The 26,741-nt window shown below is 33.6% G+C and overlaps 1 protein-coding gene and 1 long non-coding RNA gene across 2 annotated transcripts; both read left to right on the forward strand.

Moving 5' to 3' along the window:
* Positions 1 to 781: 781 nt before the first annotated feature.
* LOC134238599 (uncharacterized) lies at positions 782 to 26,741 on the forward strand. Its single transcript, XM_062720729.1, has 15 exons — positions 782 to 916; positions 4,274 to 4,455; positions 4,922 to 5,130; positions 5,234 to 5,271; positions 5,873 to 6,001; positions 7,416 to 7,458; positions 9,154 to 9,659; positions 9,886 to 10,156; positions 22,437 to 22,563; positions 22,856 to 23,070; positions 23,217 to 23,275; positions 23,576 to 23,692; positions 24,963 to 25,017; positions 25,424 to 25,989; positions 26,294 to 26,741. The coding sequence occupies exons 2-15, from the start codon at positions 4,276 to 4,278 to the stop codon at positions 26,572 to 26,574; spliced, it is 2,796 nt and encodes a 931-aa protein (XP_062576713.1). The 5' UTR covers positions 782 to 916; positions 4,274 to 4,275; the 3' UTR covers positions 26,575 to 26,741.
* Positions 20,656 to 23,064, forward strand: LOC134238595 (uncharacterized). The gene is made up of 3 exons (XR_009986049.1): positions 20,656 to 20,845; positions 22,376 to 22,563; positions 22,856 to 23,064. It is a non-coding gene; the product is annotated as an uncharacterized LOC134238595 (long non-coding RNA).

Below are 26,741 nucleotides of genomic sequence, written 5' to 3' on the forward strand. Positions count from 1 at the left end.
CCACATTATTTATTACAAATGAAAATAAAAGATTGAAATATTTAAAACTTCTGGTTCATAGTAGAAAGTGAATATAAACTATAAAGTATTTATCACATGCACTTTGATAATACCCGTACCAGAATTGAATCAAAACGGTGTGTCCCATCCATAGGCACTTGTTTCGTATACTACATCCATTACTAATATTTTGGTAAATATAAGTAGGGGGTACCCTATATACGAAACAAGTGCCTGTGGTCCCATCAGCATGATTGTCTGGCAGGTTTTACTTTTTCGTTGATATAATGTTTAATAAGTTCAAGGTCTTTTTATACTTATATTTAAAGAATATATGTCTTATAATGGTATGAGATGAGGCAAGCCTAAATTACATACACCACTATTCTGGGTATATATTTATTCATCAATCACTTGTAGAAAATTTTTAAAAAATACAATAACAGTTCCATACCAATTTTTGATGTCCTTTAAAAAATTTTTTTCCCTAAAACCAACTGCATAGGGTACATGACCTTTCATTTAATAATAATAAAAAATAATAATAATTTAAATAATTTTTTTAACAGGTGCCAAAAGTTTGTGATTTTATAATACATGTAATATGTACAGTGTTACCCTATACAGTGGAGAGATATATAATGATATGATGACGTTCTCACTGACACTAACAATGTTTATAAGTCCATGCCAAAAATAGCAAAAGGGGAAGTCCCTCGAATTGGCCTTCACCTCAACCAGAGACATGTATAACGTGCTTTTCTTAACCAATCAGAAGCCAGTAAGTTCCTACTCCCCAGTCAGCCAAATCGGCGAAAAACTTCGCTGCCTCTGATCTGAAGAGTGCTTTTCCATTCGAAGATCCAAGTTTACGCAAAATTTTTTTTTGCGTAATGAAAATATATCTGACTAAAAGGTACAGTATTTCTTTTAGTGATTACCTAGTCTGCATAAACTTGATCATGTAATATTGAGTCACGTCTAAAAATAGTACTGACGTTAAGAATTCGTTTCTTAAGATATTTTTCCAACGATTTACGATACTCCCTGTAGGCCTATACATTGTATGTACTAAATGCTACCACGTTTTTGGTTATGTTATTGATCGATGAATTAATGATGCAATATAATCGTCTCAATGAATCGCCAGTCGGCGAGTATTTGGCATGATCACAATTGAGCAGCTGACAAGGGCGAACGTAATCTGTAAATTAATTTTCCCCCATTATGTACTAATATTTACAATTATATACCCATTCTGATCAGATTCTATAGAACCTTAGTTGGACACGATTTAGTAGAAATGGGGAACTGGACAGGAAAGGGGAGCTATATCTATTCAGATTGTATTTCTTGTCTTAAGCGAAAGACCATCATTGATTATAAAAAAATGTTGTTTAATGCCCTCTCCGGCTTCATAAAAATGATAAAGCCACAGTTGATCATGTTGATTGACCCTGATGTTATTCCTGGCATGTGTTGTCATAAGTCTCTAGTTCGAATGAAAGGGATTATATCTTATTTTTAAATGATCAGAAATGTTTGTAGTCCTTGATCTTCCTTGCGCATTTAACAATGACAACAAGTTAGTAACATGTTGACCCTCAGTAGGTGAAAGGTCTTTCATCTGCAGCATTCAATTTAGATTGTCAGTGTATGATCATTGATGGAGATCTAGATCCACAGGTGCTTGAGGACAGGAAAAAATAGACCCCTGGGCTTTTTCAATTTTTTTCTCATAGATAATCTTTCATTGACATATTTGTGATAAGATCTACTGGTCCTGTACCAGTAGCCGTCTAAAAATGGAAGTTTTTCTTTCATTGCTTCACTATTTGACACAATTTGGAGATAAAACTTGGCATATATAAAGCTTTACTCTTGCTCTATCAGAATATATAATTTTTTTGCTAGTCCTACTCATGAAACTTTGTTTTCATACCGTTAAAGAAGGGTAGGGTAGGACGCCATTTTCCCGTATGCACTGTACCAGTTACCGTCTACGTCATTTCTAATGATATCTAGCTACAAACGCTATTTTGGTAGGAATTTAATTGTAAACAGAACGTGAGAGACAAAACACACACACACACACCCACACACACACACACACACACAAAATCCAGGAAATAATTTTGTTCTGTGCAAACTGCATAGGTAGACAATTGCAATCATTCCAGTATCAGCTCTCCCATAATTGAGAAAAAATATAGAAATTGTCTTTTCGCATCATGTTGAAGAAATACAATAAAATAAACAAACGCGTTACTGATCGCATCTGAGTTCACGATAACGCGTTTATAGGGGTGCTTTGAGATAAAAAAAAAATAGAACAAAACCTCACTTTCAAAGTTGTGACATCACTTCCCCACATCATAAACAAGAAAACTATTTGGACGAAACACTGTTTTTGTAAAGTATACCACTATAATATTATCTCTGATGTATAGTAAGTTACTCGTGTTTACCTTTCTGTCTGCAGCAGACGATCTTGGAGAAAAATCTCGAAAAATCGCGTTTTAAACACGCGAAATGACGTAATAGACGGTAACTGGTACTAGACGGCTACTGGTACAGGACCAGTATACCAACAAATCGAAGAATTACCTAAAACAAATGTTCTATAAAATCTACCCTACATTGTATATTAATTAAAATCAACAAGGTTGCCAACTCCGTAAAAAGCTTATCGAACGGAAGTGATGAGGAGAGGACTAATTTCCCATATTCCCCATATAACCAAACATGTGTGTAAGATATCAGCAATAGATATATTCTTGTTTTTTTGAACGAATTCTTCATAAAGATATTATTTTCAAATGTTTTGTAGATTTTACACGAAATATTTACGGAAAAGAAGGTATTTTAATAAAATATATTTTAAAAAGGCATAACTCTCAAAACCGATACATGCCAATCAAGTATTTAAAAATAATTAGAAATATTTCATTTACATCAGCAGTTTAGAACTCTATTCTTCCAATACATTTGAAAGACATTTTTTAAAATGTAAATCAACCAAATTTCTTCAAATGTTTATTTCAAAACAGTGTTTCAGACTTTCTGCAGAACTGTGTATTTCGGTAAAAAGTCGTCTCCTCGTCACTTCCGTTCATTAAGCAGAAACGCTGGCTGTAGCCCGACATCCTTTTGAAAAACTGACCATAACGACTGTTAAAGTGCCTTAACCTTCATGAGAGTTGGTGGTTAATGAAAAAAATATTCAATTTACAATATGAGTTGTTGATTTTAGGGCTTTGTTTAGATTTAGGAGACGATTCAACCAAAATTCTCGGCAGTGCCTCTCGGTTTGCAGACGAAGTTGGCAACCTTGTTAATTTATATATAGAGAGTGGGGTAGAAATTTTTATAAAATGTTTATTTAAGCAAATTTTCAAAATGGATAGGATATATTATATCACAAATGTGTCATTCATATATAATTTATGTGAAAAAAGTCTAACAGGCCCGGGGGTCTATATTGAGGGGGGGGGGTCCTGTCCTCAAGCACCTGTGTCTAGATCTAGTTAATTTGTATCCAAGGGACACTCCAAAGAAGAAGATAAAACTTTGCATCTGGATTTTCACACTGACGATCCAAAAACAGTTGTGAACTAATAGCAGTCTCCAACAAACACTAAAGGATGGAGTAGTTTTCTAGAATACAGATAAAAAGTGGCAGTTCTAACAGTCCATTTAATGGGGCAAAACACACAGAATTTGGGTGTATCAGGTGTCATATCCCATGTTTCAGTTGTTCAAGTGATGATATCAAAGGCAAATAATAAACGAGTTTATGTATACATTTTGAACATATAGTATTCAAGGAATTGTGCATTACCTTAGACCTTTTCACAGTAGAATGTGGCTGCTATGTTGAGTCCATATACATAACTGTGTGAGTAGAAATCCTTCAATCTCATCGTCTTGCTGGTGATGTTTACAACACCTGTACAAATCAAAAACACTTAAACTGTTGCAAATCAGTTGTTAATATTGCACAAAATTATACAATCATGTATTTTATAAATATGTTAATAATTATAATTACAAAATTGACTTTCTTCCCTGTTCAACTGGTCAATCTAGAATTTTTTTATTCATTGTGAACTTGTTCTAAAAATACATGTGATAGTTTTTTGAAGACTTGAGCTGTAAGATATATTGTAAATCATCTGTGCATCATTTCTCTTTCAAAAGACCACACAAGTTTTCAAAGAGTTAAAAATCCTTGCTCCTTATTTTAAAGATTTCACCATTTCATATCTTTTAGAGATGAGAGTCCCAAAGTCAGAAGAATGTGTGAAGATGCTTTTTATTATTACCTGGAGTATCCTGGGGGTGGCAGCAATGCCTAGGTGTGACCCCGAGGAAAACGTTTATTACCATCGACAGGCTGACAGGTGCTTTCCTTGTGACCGATGCTACAAAGGGGAGGAACCTATACCTTTAGAGGTACAATTTATCTCTCAGTATCTTGGATGTTCATACAGTTAAACTTCTGTATCTGGAACACATGTACAGATATCTAGAATATCATGGATATGACGAAGTGATTTGGAAGTCCAAACCACTTATTGAAGTTATTCTTTAAATATTTTACACTCAGTATCTTAATTCTAAAATCCTTGCATGGATATCTCAGATTTTCATTTCCCCCAATCACATCATGTTTGAGATAATGAGGTTTGACTGTACAATGATTTTATATAATATAAATTAGTTCCATAATTAAGAAAAATGATTATAATTACAATGTCCAAGTAAATATGCTTTCTCAAATCTACAATTAATTTGTATCTATTCTAATTCTATTCACCTCCTCATGTTTCCATATCTTGAAACAAGACCACAACAATTCAATTTTCATTCAGTGAAATATATATATGTCAATAGCTGTTACAATTTTTTTTAACAATAGATATGGAAATTTATCTGGGACCTTGACACAGGACCCACTGAATGTAGACCTTGTCGGAAATGTCGACCGGGAATGTTCAGTGATACACGGTCCTATAATACATGTCAGCCATGCAAGAACTGTACACTGTTCAATCAGTATGAGATTAGCCAGTGTACAAACAAGCACAACACGGTTTGCGATGGAGTTAAACCAACTACATCTAAAAGGTAAATATAATGTTTCAATTTTGAATGTGTCTTATAGAAAATATGAAATTTATTGATATTTTCAAGAAGATTTATATAAAAAAAGTGTCCTTTGTATTTACAGACCTAACCCAAAACCAGAGGGCAGCCATGAAAAAAGTGGTAGGTTTGTTTTATTTCCTTGTTTTATGCTCCTGTCTATATATGTCTCATATGTCTGTCAGTGTAATCATGTCCAAACCTTAACTTTAAGTTAGTAAATTAAGTATTCTTGACATACGTATTTCCTCTAGAATGCATATTTTAGCATGATCGAACTTAAAATTGGAATGTAAAATTTTTAAAAATATTATGGATACTTAAACTTTCAGTATTATGCACTTTCCAAAGATCATAGATTTTAAATATTTTCATTTTCTTCTCTCAGACTGAAACAGTCAGTAAAAGCAATTTCGTCCAAAATTTGTCTATTATATACATAATATAGATCTATGCATTGGTAAAGGGGAGCAAAATTTGTGAACTTTATTAATTTTTATAAAACTCCAGAGGAAGCAAAGGACATTGTCTTATGAGATCCAAGTTACAAGTCCAGGTAAGATTAATCAAAGTGATTACACCCTAAGAGAAACTTGATACATGGTGTTGTGGTGACCACCAAGGCCCATGGGCCTCTTATTATAGTTTTTTTCTGAATATCAATGTCAAAAAAATAAATGCCTGAAACCATGTCTGAATTCTGGCCTTTTGGTTTTCTTTGCAGATGATGGATTAGCTTCGGTGTACATCGCAGGAATGACTTGTGCAACAATTTTCGGTGTAGTGGTCGTGGTGATGGTCTGTTTTTGTATAAAGCAAAGACTATACAAGCATTGCAAGAGAAAGGAAAATGGTAAACTATGTTACTTTTAATCTCTATTGATGTTTGTCCTTCTGAATTTTATAAAGACAGTATTCCATCTGATGCAATATTTAAATCCTGTATTATTAAGGAAAACTTAAATAAACAACAATGTTAAAAAGTTCTCTGGGAAATGAACTTTTAGTTGGTCACGTGATCAAATCCTGTGAAGCCCGAAGGGCTTCTCAGTAGATTTGATCAACTACCAACTAAAAGTTCATTTCCCAGTGAACTTCTTAACATTGTTGTTTATTACTTATATTTACATTTGAGACGAATAAATTTCGGGTAAAACTGCATTTATTACACGAACAGGCCCCTGTATTGCAATGTTGTGAAGCACAATGACCTAGAAGTAGTTTACCTCGCTCCAACATTTGAATGTTTACATTCATGTTTCGCAGTCCAGTTCAGGAAATATCTGTATGAGGGTTGTCCCAGAAAAACCTGAAGTTTTTTAATATTTCAAATATTATTCTACCAAAAATGATAATTTTTTGCATGCTGTTGGACAATCATCTTTTTGATATTTTGACAAAATATTTATAAATCTGTGATGTCATATGCATATAAAAATACCATTTTTAGGATGTTAAATATCGGTGGTTGGCGCACGACATTTTTTTAGCTCACCTGAGACGAAGGCTCAAGTGAGCTTTTCTGATCACAGTTTGTCCGTCGTCTGTCCGTCCATCCGTCCGTCTGCCTGTCATTTCATGAGAAAAACTTTCCCCATACATTAGGTATGATCTTACTTAACCCCTATGAGAATTAATTCCCCCTGCAGAACAGTCAATTTTAAAAGTCCATGCAAAAGTTATTTTTTTTCTTGTTTAAAACTTTGATCATACCTAATGTATGGGGAAAGTTTTTCTCATGAAATAGTACAATTAATACATGTCGTACATAGTCCTGACTGTGTATATGTATCGATATTGAAGAATGATATCGTATTGAAAAATAACATCCAATACGTATTGGAGAGGCACTTTTTCTACTATTTCTGTTAAAAAGATGGGAATTTCAATCGAAAAAAATTTATTTCACTTTTTTGAATGAAAGCTGAGCAAAAATCATATAATTATTTGGCAAATAACAAAGTTTTGGAATTATTAAAAATTACATGGACTTTTTTGTTTAATGTTGATTTTACAGTCATTAAAAGTTTTAATTTGAAGTTTTATTTGATTGTAATGATAATGGGACAAGAACTTTGAAATGGATAGTAAAACACTGAATTTTTATGAAATTCGTGCATTAAATGATTTATATAAATAAGCCTTTTTTATGGACTTGTTTTAGAATCCATTATATTGCATATCGCTTAATAGATGTGTATTCATAAGCATGTACACATGTATGTACATAGTGAAACAGCTTCATGTAATTATATTTATTTTCATAGGCAGCAGACAGGGAGGACTGCAGGCTTCAACAGAAAACCAATTGTAAGATTACTGTTAAATTAAAAACTACAAATTGAAATGTACAATAAAGATGAATTTTTTTATTTGCAAGTGAGAAATTTTCTTGAGATTTGCGGGAGCCACTTATTGCAAATATTTCTCATCACAAACTGGTCCTAAATGTGGAAAATCAGATAAAGTCACAAATTTATGTTGGTTTACAGTATTTTGTGTGTATATTAGTACTCTATAGGGTTTTCAAAGAAGCTGTTCAAGATTTTTTTATCAAAGAAATTATTCAAGGTATTTTTAAGCAACTCTTGTACTGATACATAATTTGGTTATAAAAATTCTGCAACTGTTTTAAGCTCACCTGAGCCGAAGGCTCAAGTGAGCTTTTCTGATCAAAATTTGTCCGTCGAATCACTGGGCCACTTTCAGCCAAACTTGGCACAAAGTATCCTTAGGTAAAGGGGATTCAAGTTTGTTCAAATGAAGGGCAACGCCCTTATTCAAGGGGAGATAATTCAGAAATAGTGAAAATTTGATTTTAAGTTTTAAAAATCTTCTTCTCAAGAACCACTGTGCCAGGAAACCTGAAACTTATGAGGAAGCATCCTCAGGTAGTATAGATTCAAGTTTGTTCAAATCATGACCCCCGGGTATAGGGCGGGGCCACAATGGGCGATCAAAGTTTTACATAGAAATATATAGGAAAATTCTTTAAAAATTTTCTTTTCAAGAACCACTGTTTCAGGAAAGATGAAACTTATAGGGAAGCATCCTCAGGTAGTGTAGATTAAGATTTGTTCAAATCATGACCCCAGGGGGTAGGGCGGGGCCACAATGGGTGATCAAAGTTTTACATGGAAATAAATAGGACAATTTTTTAAAAATCTTCTTCTCAAGAATAGCAAAGGCATGAATGATCATATTTATATGGAAGCATCGTCAGGTAGTGTAGATTTAGGTTTGTTCAAATCATGACCCCTGGGGGTAGGGCAGGGCCACATTGGCCGATCGTAGTTTTACATAGAAATAAATAGGACAATTCTTTAAAAATCTTCTTCTCAAGAATAGCAAAGGCATGAATGATTATATTTTTATGGAAGCATCCTCAGGTAGTGGAAATTCAATTTTGTTCAAATCATGACCACTGGGGGTAGGGCGGGGCCATAACATTGAATCCAAGTTATACATAGAAACGTAGAAAAAATCTTTAAAAATCTTCTTTTTAGTGATTAGTTCTATTCATATGGAAGCATTCTCAGGTAGTGTAGATTCAATTTTGTTTCAAGTCATGACCTCTGGGGGTAGGGCGGGGCCACAATGTAAGTTCAAATGTAAAGGGCAATAAAGCCACAGGTAGTCAAAGAAATATGCAAGCATCCTTAGTTAGTGTAAATTCAAGTTTGTTCAAATCATACCCTCTCCCTTTTAAGGATTGGTTTGGACCACTATTAGGTTTAAACTTTTCAATAATAAACTGATTTCTGCAAAATGGTGTTGATTAATTTTTACGTTTCCGAATTACCACTGCTTTGTTTACATTTTCTTATTGGTAATTTATTTTTAAGAAAAATATTTTTGCGAATGCAATGAACTCGCAAATTTGCTAAAAATTTATCTACAGCAAAAATTTCCAGATTTACGGTAAACTGATTTCTGCTTTTTTCCTAGCCACATTGCTCAAGTGAGCAATGTGGCCCATGGGCCTCTTGTTTTTTTACTTTTCAGAAATGGGCACATTATTAACATTCCATCAGAGGAAGACAGTGATGATTCACTTCCCCTTCTCCAACAGGATCTGTCTACGACACATTCCATCATAGAGCTTGAAGAAACGGGGCCACCTTTAGAAATAGATTCCATTTTAGCAACCAGTTCTAAGGAATTAAATGTATGCATGGATGGACCTCTGTCTCTCTCTGAAGACCACCCTCCTCCTACGGCAGCAGCTAGTTCTGGAAATCTTGTCAGGTTTGAAAGACGGGAGTCTGGGAATTTGGCAGCAATGTCTACAGGTGGCAGCACTGATGGTGAGGCAGACCAAGAGGTGATGGAAATGGGTGGAGCTACCAATACATGTACCTTCTCAGGAAAAATTAAGTTTGATAGGCAGTGGTCCTACCCGTTCGATGAGAAAGAGGAGAGAGATTACAAGTCTACTACTTCAAACTCCATGCCGATCAGTGAAAAAGTTTCTAAAGATGACTTATCTGTTGGAGACAGGAGCAGGAAGGGTAATTAAGGTTCTTATAACCACTGGGCGTAGAACAAAAACTGTATGGCTTAAGTTGACACTAGAAAGTCTAACCTCATGGTTCAAACAATTGTGAAAAATATGCAACTTTTTAGATTTTTTAACTGCTTTATTCCCATAAATGTTTCTCAATACAAATGTAATAGGTCAAAGCAATTAATATTAAAATCAAAATTTTAATTGCATTTTGTGTCTATATTCTATAGGAAACAAGGTTCTTGGGGAGAAATTCCTGCGCAGTGCTTCAAAACACCTGGTGAAAGACAGACTGTACATCCATATAGCTCGAGAATGTGGGCTAGATGAGGCAGACATTGAGATTGTAAAATTTGATCACCAGCATGAATCCGTCCAAGAGATCTCTTACCAGATGCTGCTACGCCTTGTGAGGAAGCGAGGTGTTACGCAAGATGTGTTCCTCAAAGTTTTGAGGAAACATGACCATCTAGCTTTAGAGAAAGTTTTACCACTGCTTTGATTTGAAATCAATTTAGATTTTTTTTCCTTTGGGCATCGGCCTTTGAATATTTTTTTCATTGTTTAACTTGTTACCAATTGTGGCTAACCAAAAAGTATCAAAATTCTATTCTGTGGAGGAATTTATATGACCCCCCCCCCTCCAAAAAAATCAGATTTTTTGGAAGAGCTAGGAAAGGTCAAAGAGATCTCAATTTATCTTTAGAACATATCTTCATTTCATGTATCATTAGAGAGTGAATATAGAACATTTACAGTAAGTATTGATTAACATGTGTATGTTGATGATCTTTAATTGCCCATTAAGAGCAATATTAATCATGTTTGTAACTGGCAAGTATTCAGCAGTATAAAACTGAAATCTATTTTTTTAAATCATGACAAGTATTCAAGGAATTATGGTCAAATATTTACACATTCTCCATGACACCAAAGGATGATGTGCCATATTATTTGGAGTCACAAACTTGACTGTATGCCACACTTCTATCTTTTGGGGGAAAAAATCATATTCAGAAACCATATTTATATTTGTAATTGTTGTTGTTGTATGAAAAATGCTGGATTCAGTATTGAGTTGATTTCAACACTAAATACTGTTAATTTCACAAAATGGGAAGGAAAGTATTGCTAATGCACTTGTTCTTGCCATTATGATTCAAGTGTTTGTTTTATAAAAAAGGTATGAAACTTACATATTGCACTAAGGTGCAGTTTCAAATGAAGAGGGACAGAGTGAAAATGTAAATTTCACCTGCTTTCTCAGTAATTCATGTGTTTCTGCCAATAATTTTTAGGACGAAACATTTTGAATTGATGAAGGTGCAAATATGACACCTTACAAAATATTGCAATTGAATATTGAAAATGAAGAAAAAAATGCACTGCATGTACATGTAAATAAAATTTCATTTGCTTTGGAGACAAAAACTTGTCTCACACCAACATGATTTTCAGTAGAAATTATTATTTTGGTGTGAGAAAGTTTTTGTAGCCATTAGGGGTCACTTTACTGTCTGTCAGTCTGCCTGTCTGTCTAAATTGACAACAAACCACTTATTAATCAGCAAACTCAGAGTAAATCAGTGTGTTTGAAACAGATACATTTATCACCAATGTTATGTTGTAATTTCACTTTCTACCAATACATGTATGTATATAAATGCATATTAGATATATTAAATACATATCTATTTTGATTTCGATGAACATAAGTATTATCTATGTACTTCTATGTGACAAAATTCATAAGACCAACTTCAAAATAATGTCTGTTGCCCTCTCCTGACTTAGAATGAATTTGAGTCAGTTGGTAGATGGGAATTTTTTTTCAGAGAAAATTTTCAAATCATTGCTTAATTTTCGAAATGGATTGTCTGGAATGCATTAAAAGAAGTTTTTGTTTCCTAGAGATAAACAAGTTTTGAGTCAGGCAATTTTTATGGTTGGGAGGGACAACCAAAAATTTTTAGCTCACCTGAGCCGAAGACTCAAGTGAGCTTTTCTGATCACATTTTGTCCATCGTCCGTCCGTCTGTCTGTCCATCCGTAAACTTTTCACATTTTCGACTTCTTCTCAAGAACCACTAGGCCAATTTTGACCAAACTTGGTACAAAGCATCCTTGGGTGAAGGGAAACTTTGGGTGAAGGGTCACTCAGGTGACCTATTGCTATCTGTTTTTGTCCGTGTCGTACGTTGTTCGTCGTCAATCGGTCGTAAACTTTTGAACATTTTCAGCTTCTTCTCTGGAACGGCTGAGCCAATTTCAACCAAATTTGGTATACAGCATCTATGGGTGAAGGGGAACAAAAATAGTGAAATTCATGGCCCCTGCCCCCCTGGTGCCTGAGGGGTGGGGCCAAAACCACCAAAATTAATGCTGTCTTTAAAAATCTTCTTTACTCTTGGACATCTAGCAGTCAAACTGTTGGCATGATGATAATCAGCATTGACTCCTCTACCAAAATTATGAAATTCATGGCCCCGGGGTCAGGGGTTCTGGGGTTAGGGTGGGGCTATATAGATCATATAGTAAAAGTGCATTTTTTAAAAAAATCTTCTTCTCTGCTCCTGGGTATTAAATAAATTAACTAAGCACATAGTTATGATGGGCAAGAATGCCTCTTTCAAAATTGTGAATTTTATGGCCCCTGGGTCAGGTGTTCTGGTGTTACGGCGGGGCTCTATTGATTTATATAGTAAAAATACATTAGTTCTTTGAAAATCTTCTTCTCTGCTCCTGGGTATTAAATAAATTAACCAAGTATATAGTTATAATGAGCAAGAATGCCTCTTTCAAAATTGTGAATTTTATGGCCCCTGGGTCAGGGGTTCTGGTGTTAGGGTGGGGCTCTATTGATTTTATAGTGAAAATACATTATTTCTTTGAAAATCTTCTTCTCTGCTCCTGGGTATTAAATAAACTAACTAAGTATATAGTTATGATAAGCGAGATTGCCTCTTTCACAATTGTGAATTTTATGGCCCCAGGGTCAGGGGTTCTGGTGTTATGGTGGGGCTTTATTGATTATATAGTGAAAATACATTAATAATAATTATTTGAAAATCTTCTTCTCTGCTCCTGGGTATTAAATAAATTAACTAAGCACATAATTATGATGAGCAAGAATGCCTCTTTCAAAATTGTGAATTTTATGGCCCCTGGGTCAGAGGTTCTTGTATTAGGGTGGGGCTTTATTGATTGTATAGTGAAAATATATTAATTCTTTGAAAATCTTCTTCTCTGCTCCTGGGTATTAGATAAACTAACTAAGTATATAGTTATGATGAGCAAGAATGCCTCTTCCACAATTGTGAATTTTATGGCCCCAGGGTCAGGGGTTCTTGTGTTAGGGCGGGGCTGTATTGATTTTAGTGAAAATACGTTAAATCTAAGTGTTTAGTTATGATGAATAATGGTTCCTTTTTCAAAATTTTGAATGCCATGGTGTCTAGTTTAAAACATGAACTAAACTCAATCATTGGAAAGTTGTTGCATGATGCTCAGATGACCTATAAGGCCCATGGGCCTCTTGTTAAAGTAAAGGGCCAAGTCCTTTCACAAGGGGAGATAATCAAGAAAAGACAAAAATAGGGTGGGGTCATTAAAAAATCTTCTCAAGAACCACTGAGCCAGAAAAGCTGAAACTTATGTGAAAGCATCCTGGGGTAGTGTAGATTCTAAATTGTTCAAATCATGACCCCTGGGGGTTGGGCGGGGCCACAATGGGGAATCAAAGTTTTACATAGAAATATATAGAAAAAAATCTTTTAAAATCTTCTTCCTAAGAACCACTGGGCCAGAAAAGCTGAAACTTATGTGGAAGCATCCTTGGGTAGTGTAGATTCTAAATTAATTGGGAATCAAAGTTTTACATAGAAATATATAGAAAAAATCTTTAAAAATCTTCTTCCTAAGAACCACTGGGCCAGAAAAGCTGAAACTTATGTGGAAGCATCCTTGGGAAGTGTAGATTCTAAATTTTTCTAATCATGACCCCCGGGGGTAGGGTGGGGCCACCATGGGAAATCAAAAGTATTACATAGAAATATACAGGAAAAATCTTTAAAAGTCTTCTTCTCAAGAACCACAGGGCCAGAAAAGCTGAAACTTATGTGAAAGCATCCTCAGGTAGTGTAGATTCTAAATTAATCAAATCATGACCCCCGGATGTAGGGCGGGGCCACAATGGGTAATCAAATTTTTACATAGAAATACATATAGGAAAAATCTTTGAAAATCTTCTCAAGAACCACAAGGCCAGAAAAGCTGAAATTTATGTGGAAGCATCCTAGGGTAGTGTAGATTTCAAATTGTCTAAATTGGAGTAGGGTGGGGTCACAATATGTATTACAAGGGGGGAAATCTAGTAAAGAACAGAATGGTTAAAGCTTCTCAGGTGAGCGATGTGGCCCTCGGGCCTCTTGTTATTAATGATATAAACCTTAAATATACACTTTCCATTATAGAGTTTACTTTCTGAATATTTTTGAATGAGAATAGTTTCATTGTTTATTGTAAGAACATAAGGAATTGAGATCAAACCTTAAGCAGAAGTTACTGTATACAGTGAAATTTTCAATTCTGTTTTATTTTTGCCCCATTCGCCCTACTCACAGGAGGGCGAATTGAAAACAGGGCTAATATAAAAAAAACAGTATAATTTCTTACAAAGAATTGTAAATGGGCAAATCTAAAATTGGTCAAAATATTTTCTTAGTGTGAAAGGGCGAAAATAACATGGGGCGAGAATACCCCTCTGTATAGTATTTCATTGGCTGATATTTAATTTCTCCATTCATGAACAGGTGGCACATGATCTGGAAACCAGTTGATACATACCCTCACCCATTGCTTTTAGTTTTCTATTTTGTGCGCATTGTTACAGTAATAGTATCATATTGTTTCCAGTGTATATAATATCTATTTCATTTGTAAATATTAAAAGAAAAAGTATATATAATGTATTCTCATCTGGTACATACATTGTTTGCAGAATAGTATTGAAATGTTTCATTGTTTTGTATTATTGTCATTGTTTTCTGCATCATTTTGTTATCATATGTGTACATAAAAACGTGCAACTCAGATAATTATAAAGATGTAATTCCATTTACCAATTCAATTATATCAGTTTATCAACTTCTTGAATGTAATTTTATATTAAGCCAAACTTTGTCTCAGCATGTAATATCGTGAAACATAACTCAAGCCAGTTGAACTGGTAATTGAACATATTTCATTACAGTCTCCTTAGGTTGACTTTAATTACAGTTGTATAAAGTATCAATTCAAGTTTGCATGGAAAAATGTTTTTAAAAAATATATATATGAGAGTCAACCTTTCAAATGAAAGATATGATTTTCTAAACATTTTTAATGTATAAATATTGTTATAGTACCTGTAGATAAATGAATATTTTATTGCTAGGGAAAGAATTATAGTTACATTCTTCATGATTACCTGATAGTTATAAAGGGTAGAATGTTTGTTTCTCTTGTTGAGCAAGTGTATGTGTTTATTAAACCAAATTTTGCAAAGAATCATAGTCCTGATTGTATAACTTTTTGAATATATATATTTTATCTATATTTACACACATTTCAAAAGGTATTTTCATGTGTGTTTCAGAATATTATCTCAAAAAATAATATAACAGAGTTTAATTTGTATTCCAGATTTCTTTGTAAAGAAAGAGTCTATTAACGTAAAAGGTTGAAAAATTATTTAACTAAAGTTGTTAAGTTTTAAAACAATTTTTATGATATACATGTATTCTTGTTTATGTTACATACAATTTTAGTGCACAAATGGATTTCCTAGCATTATATATTTACAAGGGCATCCATGTATTTCTAGCATTATAGTGATTTAATTGGATTGAAATTAAATTTTTATAATCTGAATGATATATTTTCTGCAAAAAAAATCTATAGAATTAATGCACAGTTTAATGTACATAATGCAAAATTCCATCATCATTTTTTCCATACTTTTGTATTTTTCTACCTTTTCTTCCTACTAACTTTATTCATAATAATTTGTCAGTGTATTAGACATCTATAGTGGTGAACTTAAGTTCACAGAGAAAGAAATGTTCACCAAGTATGTGTATATGGTCTGTATGTCCACAAGTATAGCTGTTGTAGTAATAGATTCTTGACTGGTAAGAAGTAAGATAATTACATTCTTTTTCATGATCAGTTGCAGAAATGCACATTAGACTGACCTAATGCATCTTTTACAGAATTTGTAATCTCTTTTTTTTTAAGCAGAAAAAGCTGCCCTAACAGTTTAATGGCTATAAACTAGTTTTAAACTGATAAATTTATGTAAAGATTTAATTTTTTTTTATTTTTAATGAAGGTTGGTTTGTTTTAAATGAATCATTATATGACTATTGCATGCACGTGAATTTCAAAATGGCTAAGCCAAGATCATGCATTGTTTGAAAGTTTCACAAAAGTTAGGTGCAAGTTACACTACAACATTCAAAATGTTACCATTATTTTATACTGTGAACAAGATGTAGTTGTGCTGAATTATCAGAATAAATCAATTTTTGTTACTTATGATTTTGAATATGAAAGGCAAAGCTCCAACCAAACAAAACCTCTGAACAAGGCTAAAGTTTATGGGGGACAGAAAGACAGATGGACAAAACTTTATATACCGGTACTCCTGAATCTTTGATTACAGGGGCATAATAAAAAGTACTGAAAATTGTGTTTATAGGAAGGGAGCAGTGAGAGAGCAAGTTTACATATATACGAGGGGTGATCAAAAAGTTCGCAAACTATCTCTATATCTACAAAACCACATTTCAGATTAGAATGAAATTCGGTACACACATAGCCATACACAAGGTCTATAAACAGCATATGCTGAATAAAGTTTCTTTCCTTGTTTGTGACGTCACAATGTGAAAATGACGTCACTATTTAGGTCACGTGAAAAATGGTTGTCTCAGTCGAGCTCGTTCAACAAACGACTGTACAATTTATTGCAATATCTTAGAAATCCCTCTACAGTATCATATAATAATTTGTACACAGTTTATTGAGATAAATGAGTTCCTAATAATTAAATCAATGATTGGATTAATCGTTTTTGTGAAGGAAGGCTGATGGTTAAAAATGATACTTGTCATCTTGCCCAGTGAAAGCAAGTTTGAAAAGATATGTATTTTTAATTAAGCAATTTGCTATCAAAGACCTCCAATTAGCACTTTGAAAAATAGTTGAATATTTGAACAATGATATAAGTATTAAATACCTAAGATATCGTTTACTTTAGATTTTAAACATATTAGATATGATAAAAAGGATGCACCCATTCTCTATCCACCTTGAACAAAGGTCTCTCCTGAGACAGAAGATTTGTGTTTTAATGGTCGCCATGCTTATTTTTTGAAAGGATGTTATTATCCACCCATTCTGTTGCCGAGATTTGACCATTTCTGACAAATTAACTGTTCTTGTCATAAAAATTAACTGTTCTTGTCATAAAAATTAACTCACATGGAAAGAAATATAAAACTCGGAAAAATCTTTTAACTTTTGTGACAGAACGCTACGGAGGGGGTCACGTGACCACCAATATCACGTGATTCGCGCATGCGCTGAACGGTGGTTGATGTGCATTAAAATCGGGGAGGATTGATTTAAAATATAATCAACATTAAAACCAAATATTGTTTCTTGTATGGAAGTTATTCAATTAGTTTGCGAACTTTTTGATCACCCCTCGTAAGTATACAAGTATACAGGCTTCAAAGCAATTTAAGTGAGGGAGGAACAATACAAGGGTAACAATGAGTGATAATTGTGTTCAGGTTTATCACACTCCTAAGCTTCGTTTCCATTAGGTTATCACCATTGTCTTGTTGAAAATTTGTTCTCTAGCCCATCCTGAGGCTTTGCCTTGTTGCCATTATCAGATCTCTTTATCCCATCTGAAGTTGACCCCTCCCCCCCAATCTTCAACCCTGATTGTGACACATGATTTCACTCATTTGCATTAGGAGTTATTAAATGTTGTGGAGGGAGTGGTTCTATTGGTACACCCCAAACTTTTCTGTATCCCCCACCCCTTATAAAAAGCAAAGTGATTGAATGTAGAAGAAATTAGGAGAGAAGTATTTCTCAAATGCAAGTCAAACTCTAAGGTCAAGGTCAAGAGATAAAATGTTGGTACCCAAAGAAAGGACTTGTGTCAATGAATATACCTTGTAAGTAAGATTTAGAAAGCCCAAGCAGCAACCATTCAAAAGTAATAATCAAGGTTAATGTTTTCTAAAAGTGGGTCAAACTCCAAGGTCAAAGGGTCAAAATTATTGGTGCCAGGGGTAGGCCTTGTCATAAGAAATACACATGCACAGTAATTATATAAAACCCATGGCACAAAATTGTCAAACATTATGGCAAAGGTTTAAGTTTTTGAAAGGTAGGTCAAACTCCAAAGTCAAAATTGTTGGTATCCAAAGGAAGGTCTTGTCACAAGGAAAATACCTATGAAATTTCAAGCCCTACTGCTTTACTGTTCAAAAGTTAAGGCCTTGGTTAAAATGTTTTATAAGTGGGTCAAACTACAAGTTTTTACACTTATGGAAAGGTCTTGTCATGATAAATATACTTGTGAAAAATGATAGCACCAACTGTATGAAATTATGGCCAAGGTTAAAGTTGATTAAAGTTTGTAAAGGTGAGTCAAACTCCAATGTCAAGAGGTCAAATATGTTGATACGGAAAGGAATGTCTTGTCATAAGGAATACACATGAACTATGAAAGCCATATACGTGTAGCTTCAACCAATCAAAAGTTATGAGCAGTGTTTAAGTTTTTGCGGACAAACGGACATAGTTGTATTTCTATCCATAAATATCAAGCATAAATATACCCTGTAAATGAGGGGTTAACAAAGAAATAACGTAAGAATACTGGAAAATACGCACAATTAACCCCAGAGTGTATGGTGTATGATCAGACAGACAGAAACTCCGCAGACGGACTGCCAGACAGACCGAAATTAATATTCCCCACTTTCAGCGGGGGACAAAAAGAAGAAAAAGGTATGACTAATGTGTGTATCAATCCCAGATTTAAAAAGTAAAAAAAAAAATGAAAGGGGGTTCAGTCCCCAAGTTTCCCAGAACAAAAACTTGACTGTGTGAATGAAATTGATCTAAAGCTCGAATTTGAACAGAGGTGTCGGAAGCAAATCGAAGGGGGGAGTCAAACTTCTTCCAGTGCCATTTTTTTTTTCAAAACCTTACCACTTATCCTTCTTTGAATACACTGCATATGTGCATGTTCTTAAAAGGGGAGGGGGCTAACCTACGCCTCATTGTTCAATGCCATTATTATGTCTATCTTTGCAAAAAAGTTGAAAGCCCCCCTCCCCGATTCCGACACCTATGACTTCTACATATGTGGATAAGGACTTGTTGCTGAAAGGAGGAGGGGTCAAATTTTATCGAGCCAGATTATTATTTTCATGCCCTTGTAGGAAAGGACATATTATTTTCAATAGTTATAACCAAGGAAATATTTATTTCCGAAATCCCCCCCCCCTTTTTTTTGCTGGTCATACCCAAGTACCTTACATTATTTGTTGGAAATTCCCTTAGCTATTTATAATTTTGATCATAGCGAGTCGCACTGAGTCGAACACAACTTTTCATGCTTATGGAGTACAGCTGCATTGTAAAGGAATAGTCCACAGGAATTCGCCTATCAATTTTACCGAAATTTTCAGTAAATTAAAAAAAAATACGTAATACCTATATAACAATAACATTTATAAGTATTACGTTTTTTTTTTAATTTTTACTGAAAATTTCGGTAAATAATATTATAATTATGTCTCTGGTAAAATTGTTAGGTACGCAAACCCCTGTGGAATAGACCTGAATAATAGATGAAAACAATGACAAAAATATACAGTATATATATTTTATCAATTATTTGAGTACATGTACACGAATTATAAAATACATGCACTATTTGAAAATATTTTTAACAGATACATAAAAATACTTTCAACTAAGTTTACTCTCATAAACTGTCAGTCAAGTTTTCATTATAATATGTATAATGTTTCTTTTTCAATTTAATCTTAAGAATAAACGAACAATACCTTAAATATGATCTAAACAACTAATTATAAGGAATGATGCTTACTATAACCTATGTTAAACGATATAACATAACTTGGGGCAGTTTATACGCTTTATAAATTGCGAAGCGGTTTTTAAAAAAGCGTAAACTGTTCAAGTTACATTATATCGTATAACAAAGGTTAACTTAAAATAAGCTTCATTCGTTATAATTTAATTTCAGTATATATAATAAGACAATTTTCCCTCCAAAAATAGCTTCAAATTGAGCATATTTTTTTTAAAAAGAAACGTCAAGCGTAGTTATACGTTTTAGACGTAACTCATTGTGACGTAGGAAACTTATGCTATATACGATATATACTAAATCTTTTATCCAGTTAAATTACGTGTTACAAATAGAATCAAATGATTAAAAAATAATAATAAATCAATAGTACATTATTATGAGGATGTTAAATATTAAGGGTGTCATTGCTTTGAGTTAATGATGTCCTACGTTTTTAAACGTATACCGTAAATCTAGAAATTTTTACGTTGATTTTATTTTGCGAATTCAGTCAAAATGCTGTTGATTAATATTTACGTTTCAAAACTTTGCGAATGACCACTGCTTTCTTTACAGTTTCTTACTGGTGATTTATTTTTAAGAAAAATATTTTTGCGAATGCAATGAACTCGCAAATTTGCTAAAAATTTATCTACAGCAAAAATTTCCAGATTTACGGTACTTAATTTAACTCTCTCTCTCTCTCTCTCTCTCTCTCTCTCTCTCTCTCTCTCTCCTGTAACTCACACTGGTAGCATTTTTAAATGCCTTTGCCACACAACAATGTTGCGTTAGATCCGATGAATTTTCTGTGTAGGCCTACCCGAGAAGTATCGATACTTGCCGAATGATACGAAGTGGACTGGTTTTAACCGGTATCTGTCAAAACGAAAGTTAAATGTAATCGATAGGCAAATAATTTATCAAAAAACTAGGAAAATCGCATCTTTTTGAAGGTTGCAACTTTCCTATTAATTGAATTAGTCTCTGCCCTGAGATATGAAACTTCTGGAGAAAAGGTATGATGTTCCATGACAAGATTATTGAATAGGATTGCAGATTTGTTGAGTTTCTTCTGAATAATGAATATGGACGTAACCAGGTCCAGTCCAAAGACTATTTCTACCTACGTAGCTATTAATAGCTACCTAGGTATTTAAAGCTACCAAAAGTAGCTATTTTTACCTACTTTGTACAAGTTCTGCATTTTGCGACCAAAAGACTAAACGGCGCAACATGGTGAATACCATATTTTTTGATGCGGTCACACTAATGATGAATACGACAAAATTTTGGCCAAAAAATGATTACTTCCTGAATCGGCAATTTTACATTAGTTTCTATGCAAAATTGATAATATACGAAGTTTTCATTTTGTGGCCAAATTTTTGTCATATTCATCATCAGTGTGCCTGTGTCAAGAAATGTTGTGCTCACCATGTTGCGCCGTTCCTGCATTTGGCCACAAAATGCAAGTAAAGCAGAAAGTAGGTAAAAATAGCTACTTTGGGTAGCTTTAAATACCTAGATAGGTATTAATACCTACGTAGGTAGAAATAGTCTTTGGACTGGACCTGGTAACTGCGCAAATAAATCCAAGACATCATTTTGTACATTATATTGTAAAAACAATAATTATCCATAATTTATATTAAATTGCTGCAAATAATTGTTAAAGAGTACAAAGATTTAACTAATATAATGTTGATTAATTAAAAACATACAGGGCCTACCAGTACCATATGTATATTTACAGGTTTATTTTTGTGTTGATATTTTAAAATTATTATTTTGATTTCAATTAAAGGGCATCTCTTTGAATTATGGGGCCCCCATAATAAAAATTCAAGGGTATAAAGTTTTGCTCATTGTTCATGACCTATACAGTCATGTAGTTAAAATTACAAGAACAAATTCTGAAAAGTAACATGGAAAGACATACCAGAGAAATACAAATGATTAGATGCTAGCATTGGAACCCCCCCCTTTTTTTTTTTGGCTACCTCAATATACATGTATGAAAAAAAAATATAAAAGTGATGACAAGAGAGTTTGACAGATAAAACAGATGGCTGTATTCAATACCAGTATAGATAGTTTTCAGTAGACCCAAATTAACAAGAGTTATTTCCCTTCGGCCGCCATATTGTGGGTCAACATGCTCATATTCCTTCATAATTCAACCAACTTTAACTTTTTATACTGGCTATTGTGGGCTGGAAAGCATTGTTTTTCTGACAGTTATACATTAATTTGTTAGAGCCTCCTTTATTTCATAATGTTTATTCCATAACAATTTCCCCCCAAATATTTCTGCTACGCCCGCTTATATTTGGTAGGACAAAGAAGGAAAATTACTTGGTTGGCCCACAAGATGGCGGCCAACGGGAAATAACTCTTGTTAATATGGGCCTACTGAAAACTATCTACACCAAAACTTTCTCTCAAAAGTAGGGGTAAGTGTGAATATAGCAGTGTATAAATAATACTGCATGCATGTTGCTAACATGCATTTCATCACAAATTTTTTGTTTTGTTTTTTGAAATAGAAATGAGGGCGCCAACATCAGAGATATACACAATGCTTTTTTCCATGAGTATCTTGATAAGTCTCCAGATGATGGAGGGGAGAACTCCTAAATGTGACCCTGAGGACAACATGTACTATCATTCCCAGGCCCTCGCCTGTTTTCAGTGTGAGGTATGCCTAAAAGGGGATGAAGTCATACCTATGGAGGTACTTTTTAATTTGCTATTTTAATTTATAACTATGAACATGAAAATTTTGTCGTCATATTTAAGATAGAAAAAAATAATTTTCAATTAAAAATTTTATCTAAATTTAAACAAAAAATGAAATTTATGTATAAGCAGAAATTATCATATTTATTTACCTGCATACAGATTTTTTAAAAAAAAGATGAAAACATTGCATTTGACACGATGCACAAAGCTATAATTTAGTGGTATACTAATCGGGCAGTTTTGCGAGCACTGTAGCCCATGGGCCTCTTGTTTTTAAATTGTAGCAATGGAATTTGAGAAACTGGAATCCCCAAACTGGACCCACCGAATGCAGACCTTGTCAGAAATGTAGACCTGGCACTTTCAGTAAAGGTCGATCCTATGAATGTACAGTTTGTAGGAACTGTACACTCCATGGTCAATACGAGACTGCCCCATGTACACACCTGAAGGATACAGTGTGTGATGGAGTCTTGCCCCTTGCAGAAAATATAGAAAAGTATGTTATTTAATGACAGTTTATGCAGTTGCTCTTTCTTAGTGTTTATTATTCTTTATATTTAATTCTTATGCATGTACATGTACATGTATGTAATTTATAGATATATATTTTTGGGGTAATTTCTTGTTTTCTATTTGACTTAGTCCTAAGTCTGTGAATTCAGGAGGGAGAACAAATGCTGAAAGTAAAGGTGATGAAAATGGTGAGTATACCGGTAATAAATGTGAGCTTTGAAGGAAATTTTGAGCAGTATGATTTTCTTGTTTAAATACATACATGTACATCCTTGGTATTTGATTTTTTTTAGCTCCCCTGAGCTGGAGGCTGAAGTGAGCTTTTGTGATCAAAATTTGTCCATTGTCTTTTGCTTTTGTCATTGTCAAAATTGTCATTGTTAACTTTTTTTTACAATACCAGGTATATGTATTACATCTTTTCCAGCAACACAGAGTAAATTTCAATCAAACTTAATACAGAGTATATCCTTTTTATTTTTTTGTAGGCAATAGTCTGAACTTCATCATTATTGCTGGACTAATATGTCTTACCATTATCATAATTGTGTCTCTTCTGATCATTTATCTGCGCAAAGGAAAATGCTTTATATGCACAGATAAAGGTAAGAGAAAGTATATGTCAATGAATGGCAGTAAAAACCTTTGGAAAAAAATTTAATGTTTGATTTTTAATTTATCTAATGAATAATTAAGTTTTTTAATAGAAATTTTCTTTTCTGGCTTGAATGAGTATGCTAAAAAAATCACAACATGAAGGAATATGTAAATAAAACAGAATTAATGCAACCCATTTTTATCTGTGGTATGCATATAATGGAATGAAGACCGAATTTCTGGTCACTGTTCAGCTGGGACCTAAAGAATGAGACCAGAATAATCAAAACTCAAGCAGTCTTTCAAAAACTATACTACTTGCAGTAAAGTTCGGTTATAACAAAGTTACTGGGACCTATGAAATTACTTCGCAATATCTGTTATTCCTTATACATGTATATCCTTTTAAGGAATGTTTATTTTTATATAGCTGGGGATCAAAGATAACTTCGCCATATCCCTGAATTTGCAATATTGCAATTGTATCCGTGCTCATTCTAAACGAGTTTTACTGTATTCCAGTGTTTAATTTATCAGAAGATCTGTTTGCAGATTAAAATGAGCAAAATATCCTCTTCTCAAAATTGTACGTAATGTCCATCATAGGGACTTTAGGGGTCAAGCTGGACCAAGTGTTAGGCTACTGGTCAATTAATGGGGATTTTTTAAAAAAAATAAATGTTTATATATCCCTGTTCCAAAGGAGAGGGTATATTACTCAGTATTTTATACTTGTGTGTCTGTCTGTATATTCATATGTCTTTCCCTAACAATTTTTTTTCACAGATTTCTCAGGAACTACCCATCGCAGGTGATTGAAATTTAGCACATTCTCTGTTTAGGCTAGCTGCAGTAATATGCAGCCCTCTCCAATTATTTCATCTGATATTTTATGGAGAGGCCTCTCCCAAAAAAGGGAGAGGACTACATGACTGCAGCTATGTTAAGGCATGCATTATAGTGGAATTCATTTCTGTTCAAATCTCATTTCAATTCCCTGTTTATGCATCTGTGTGTTCAAAATTTCCTATACAGTTTTACCTGCAACTTGCAGATGCTTGAAATTTTAGGGACTCTTTTTAATCTGATGGATGTCAACTTCCTGTTTATCCATTTTTCTGTCTGTAACTCATTTTTGATCGCAGCAACCCTTCATCGCAAATGATTGAAATTTTAGCACACTCATTCTTTAGTAATTGTCATATGTTCGGATTTGTTTTTGTATGTATTGGTGCAAATTACAGAAGTGGGTAATTATAAATAATCCTTTTTTTTCAGTTTATAGTCTAAGAGCTATGGATAATAAAGCAGGAACAGATTTACAGAACAGTTCGTAAGTACAAAGTGGAATTCCAAACTTATATAGCAAATAGATATTTTTCAATCAGCCCTCTTATTGTAAATCAACTATTTTTCACGTGTGAGGAATTTTAGCAAATTTCGTAACTTCCTTTAATTCACTAATATTTATCACTGTGATCCATTTATTTTGCTTCAATTGGTAGAGAATATTACTTCAGTCACAAAAATGAAATGTTGCAGTCTGATTACAAACTGACGGGAATAAAAGATGACGCTATTAAATAATAGTTGGTTTACAGTATTATCTCAGTGGAACGCTTAAGAGATTGATATAAGAAAGTTGGGTATATACAAAAGAAGATTTAAAAGAAGCATGAGTTATATATAGGACCATCTCATTAAGATTTTTTGTGTTGTATTAATAACACTTTTTTCAGAAGCCAGAGTTTAAAGGAGATGAACAGTAGCAGTGATCATACAGTTATTGAAATGTCACCCAATGATGAGGAAATATCCCCACTTCTGGAATCAACTAATTCACTGGCCTCGGATTCAGATGCTCTTAATTCCACCATACCCCAGTGTGTACTCTTGAGGGAGTCTCAAGAAAGTTTATGTGTGGATGGCAGCAATAATCAAGACCATTGCAACCAAAGCCAAGAGGCGTCTAATTTCCCTATTCAGGAGACACAAGAATCCTCTAGTTTGAACAGTTTAGATTTAAAATCAAAGACATTCCATGAGTCACTGGAAAGTCTGTCCATTCAGGACTGCCCTCAGGTCGACAATTCAGACCAAGAGGAGAGTCCAGCATATGAATCAGATGAAGGCAGCAATCACAGAGAAAGCTTTGCCAGAATGATCCAATATGAACGCCAGTGGTCATATCCACTGGATGGGAAGAGAGAGAGGGATTATTTCATGCATAAAGCCCTCGGTCCCATTCTAAATTCTGTGAAGGAATCAAATACGGATGTGACTGTATTCTCTAAGGATACTAAAAGTAAGATTTATTCCAAAATCATCAGGTATTGCAATCATGGTTTTTCCTCGAATTTTGAAGTATAATATAAAAATGATCATAAAAACATCAGATTGTATAGCAATATAACTCATTTATAAATCAAAAGATATGAAGATATTATATACATTTATTGTTACATACTGAAATTCTGAAAGCTTTAGAAAATGCTACACTGTAAGAGAGTAATCTTTCACCTAAGAAGATTTTAAAATTGATATAATGGTAAGAATACACTGATTCAATTACATAATGCATGTATTTTACAATCTGTTACTTATTACAGATGGTAGAGAAAAGTTGACAGAAAGAGATCTTTGGGAGGCTTCTAAATACCTGATTCCAGACAAACTTTACATCAGTGTCGTCAGGGAACTAGGACTTCCTGAAATAGATATACAGGCAGTAGACATAGACTATAAGGGAGAATCTGTCAAAGAAAAAGCTTACCAGACCCTACTGCAATTGAGAAAAAAGATAGGATGCATAACAAGAGACACCTTCAAGAATGCTGTCACAAAATATGATCAAGAGGCTTGGAATAACATTGAACAAAGTTGTCATTAAAGCAGACAAAGGTGTGCAATGAAATTTTATTATAGAAAGGTGCCTTTTCACTTAAAAAAGTTTTTGCATTTATGATGTAAAACTTCAATTTGGCAATATAAACTTGAATTCATATTTACAAAATTTAGAGATAATTAGGATAGAATGTCTGCATTACAATGTCAAAA

Source organism: Saccostrea cucullata, unplaced genomic scaffold (genome assembly GCF_032062105.1).
Source record: "Saccostrea cucullata isolate Sc308-1 unplaced genomic scaffold, CSIRO_AGI_Scuc_v1 ctg63, whole genome shotgun sequence".
Taxonomy (NCBI): Eukaryota; Metazoa; Mollusca; class Bivalvia; order Ostreida; family Ostreidae; genus Saccostrea; species Saccostrea cuccullata.

Bases quoted from the DNA above. Each gene is read 5' to 3' on its own strand.
- LOC134238599 (XM_062720729.1), top strand. From the start codon at position 4,276: ATGAGAGTCCCAAAGTCAGAAGAATGTGTGAAGATGCTTTTTATTATT. The intron at 7,459-9,153 runs GTAAGATTACTG...TTTACTTTTCAG, and splicing joins GCTTCAACAGAAAACCAATT to AAATGGGCACATTATTAACA. The intron at 23,071-23,216 runs GTATGTTATTTA...TATTTGACTTAG, and splicing joins CTTGCAGAAAATATAGAAAA to TCCTAAGTCTGTGAATTCAG.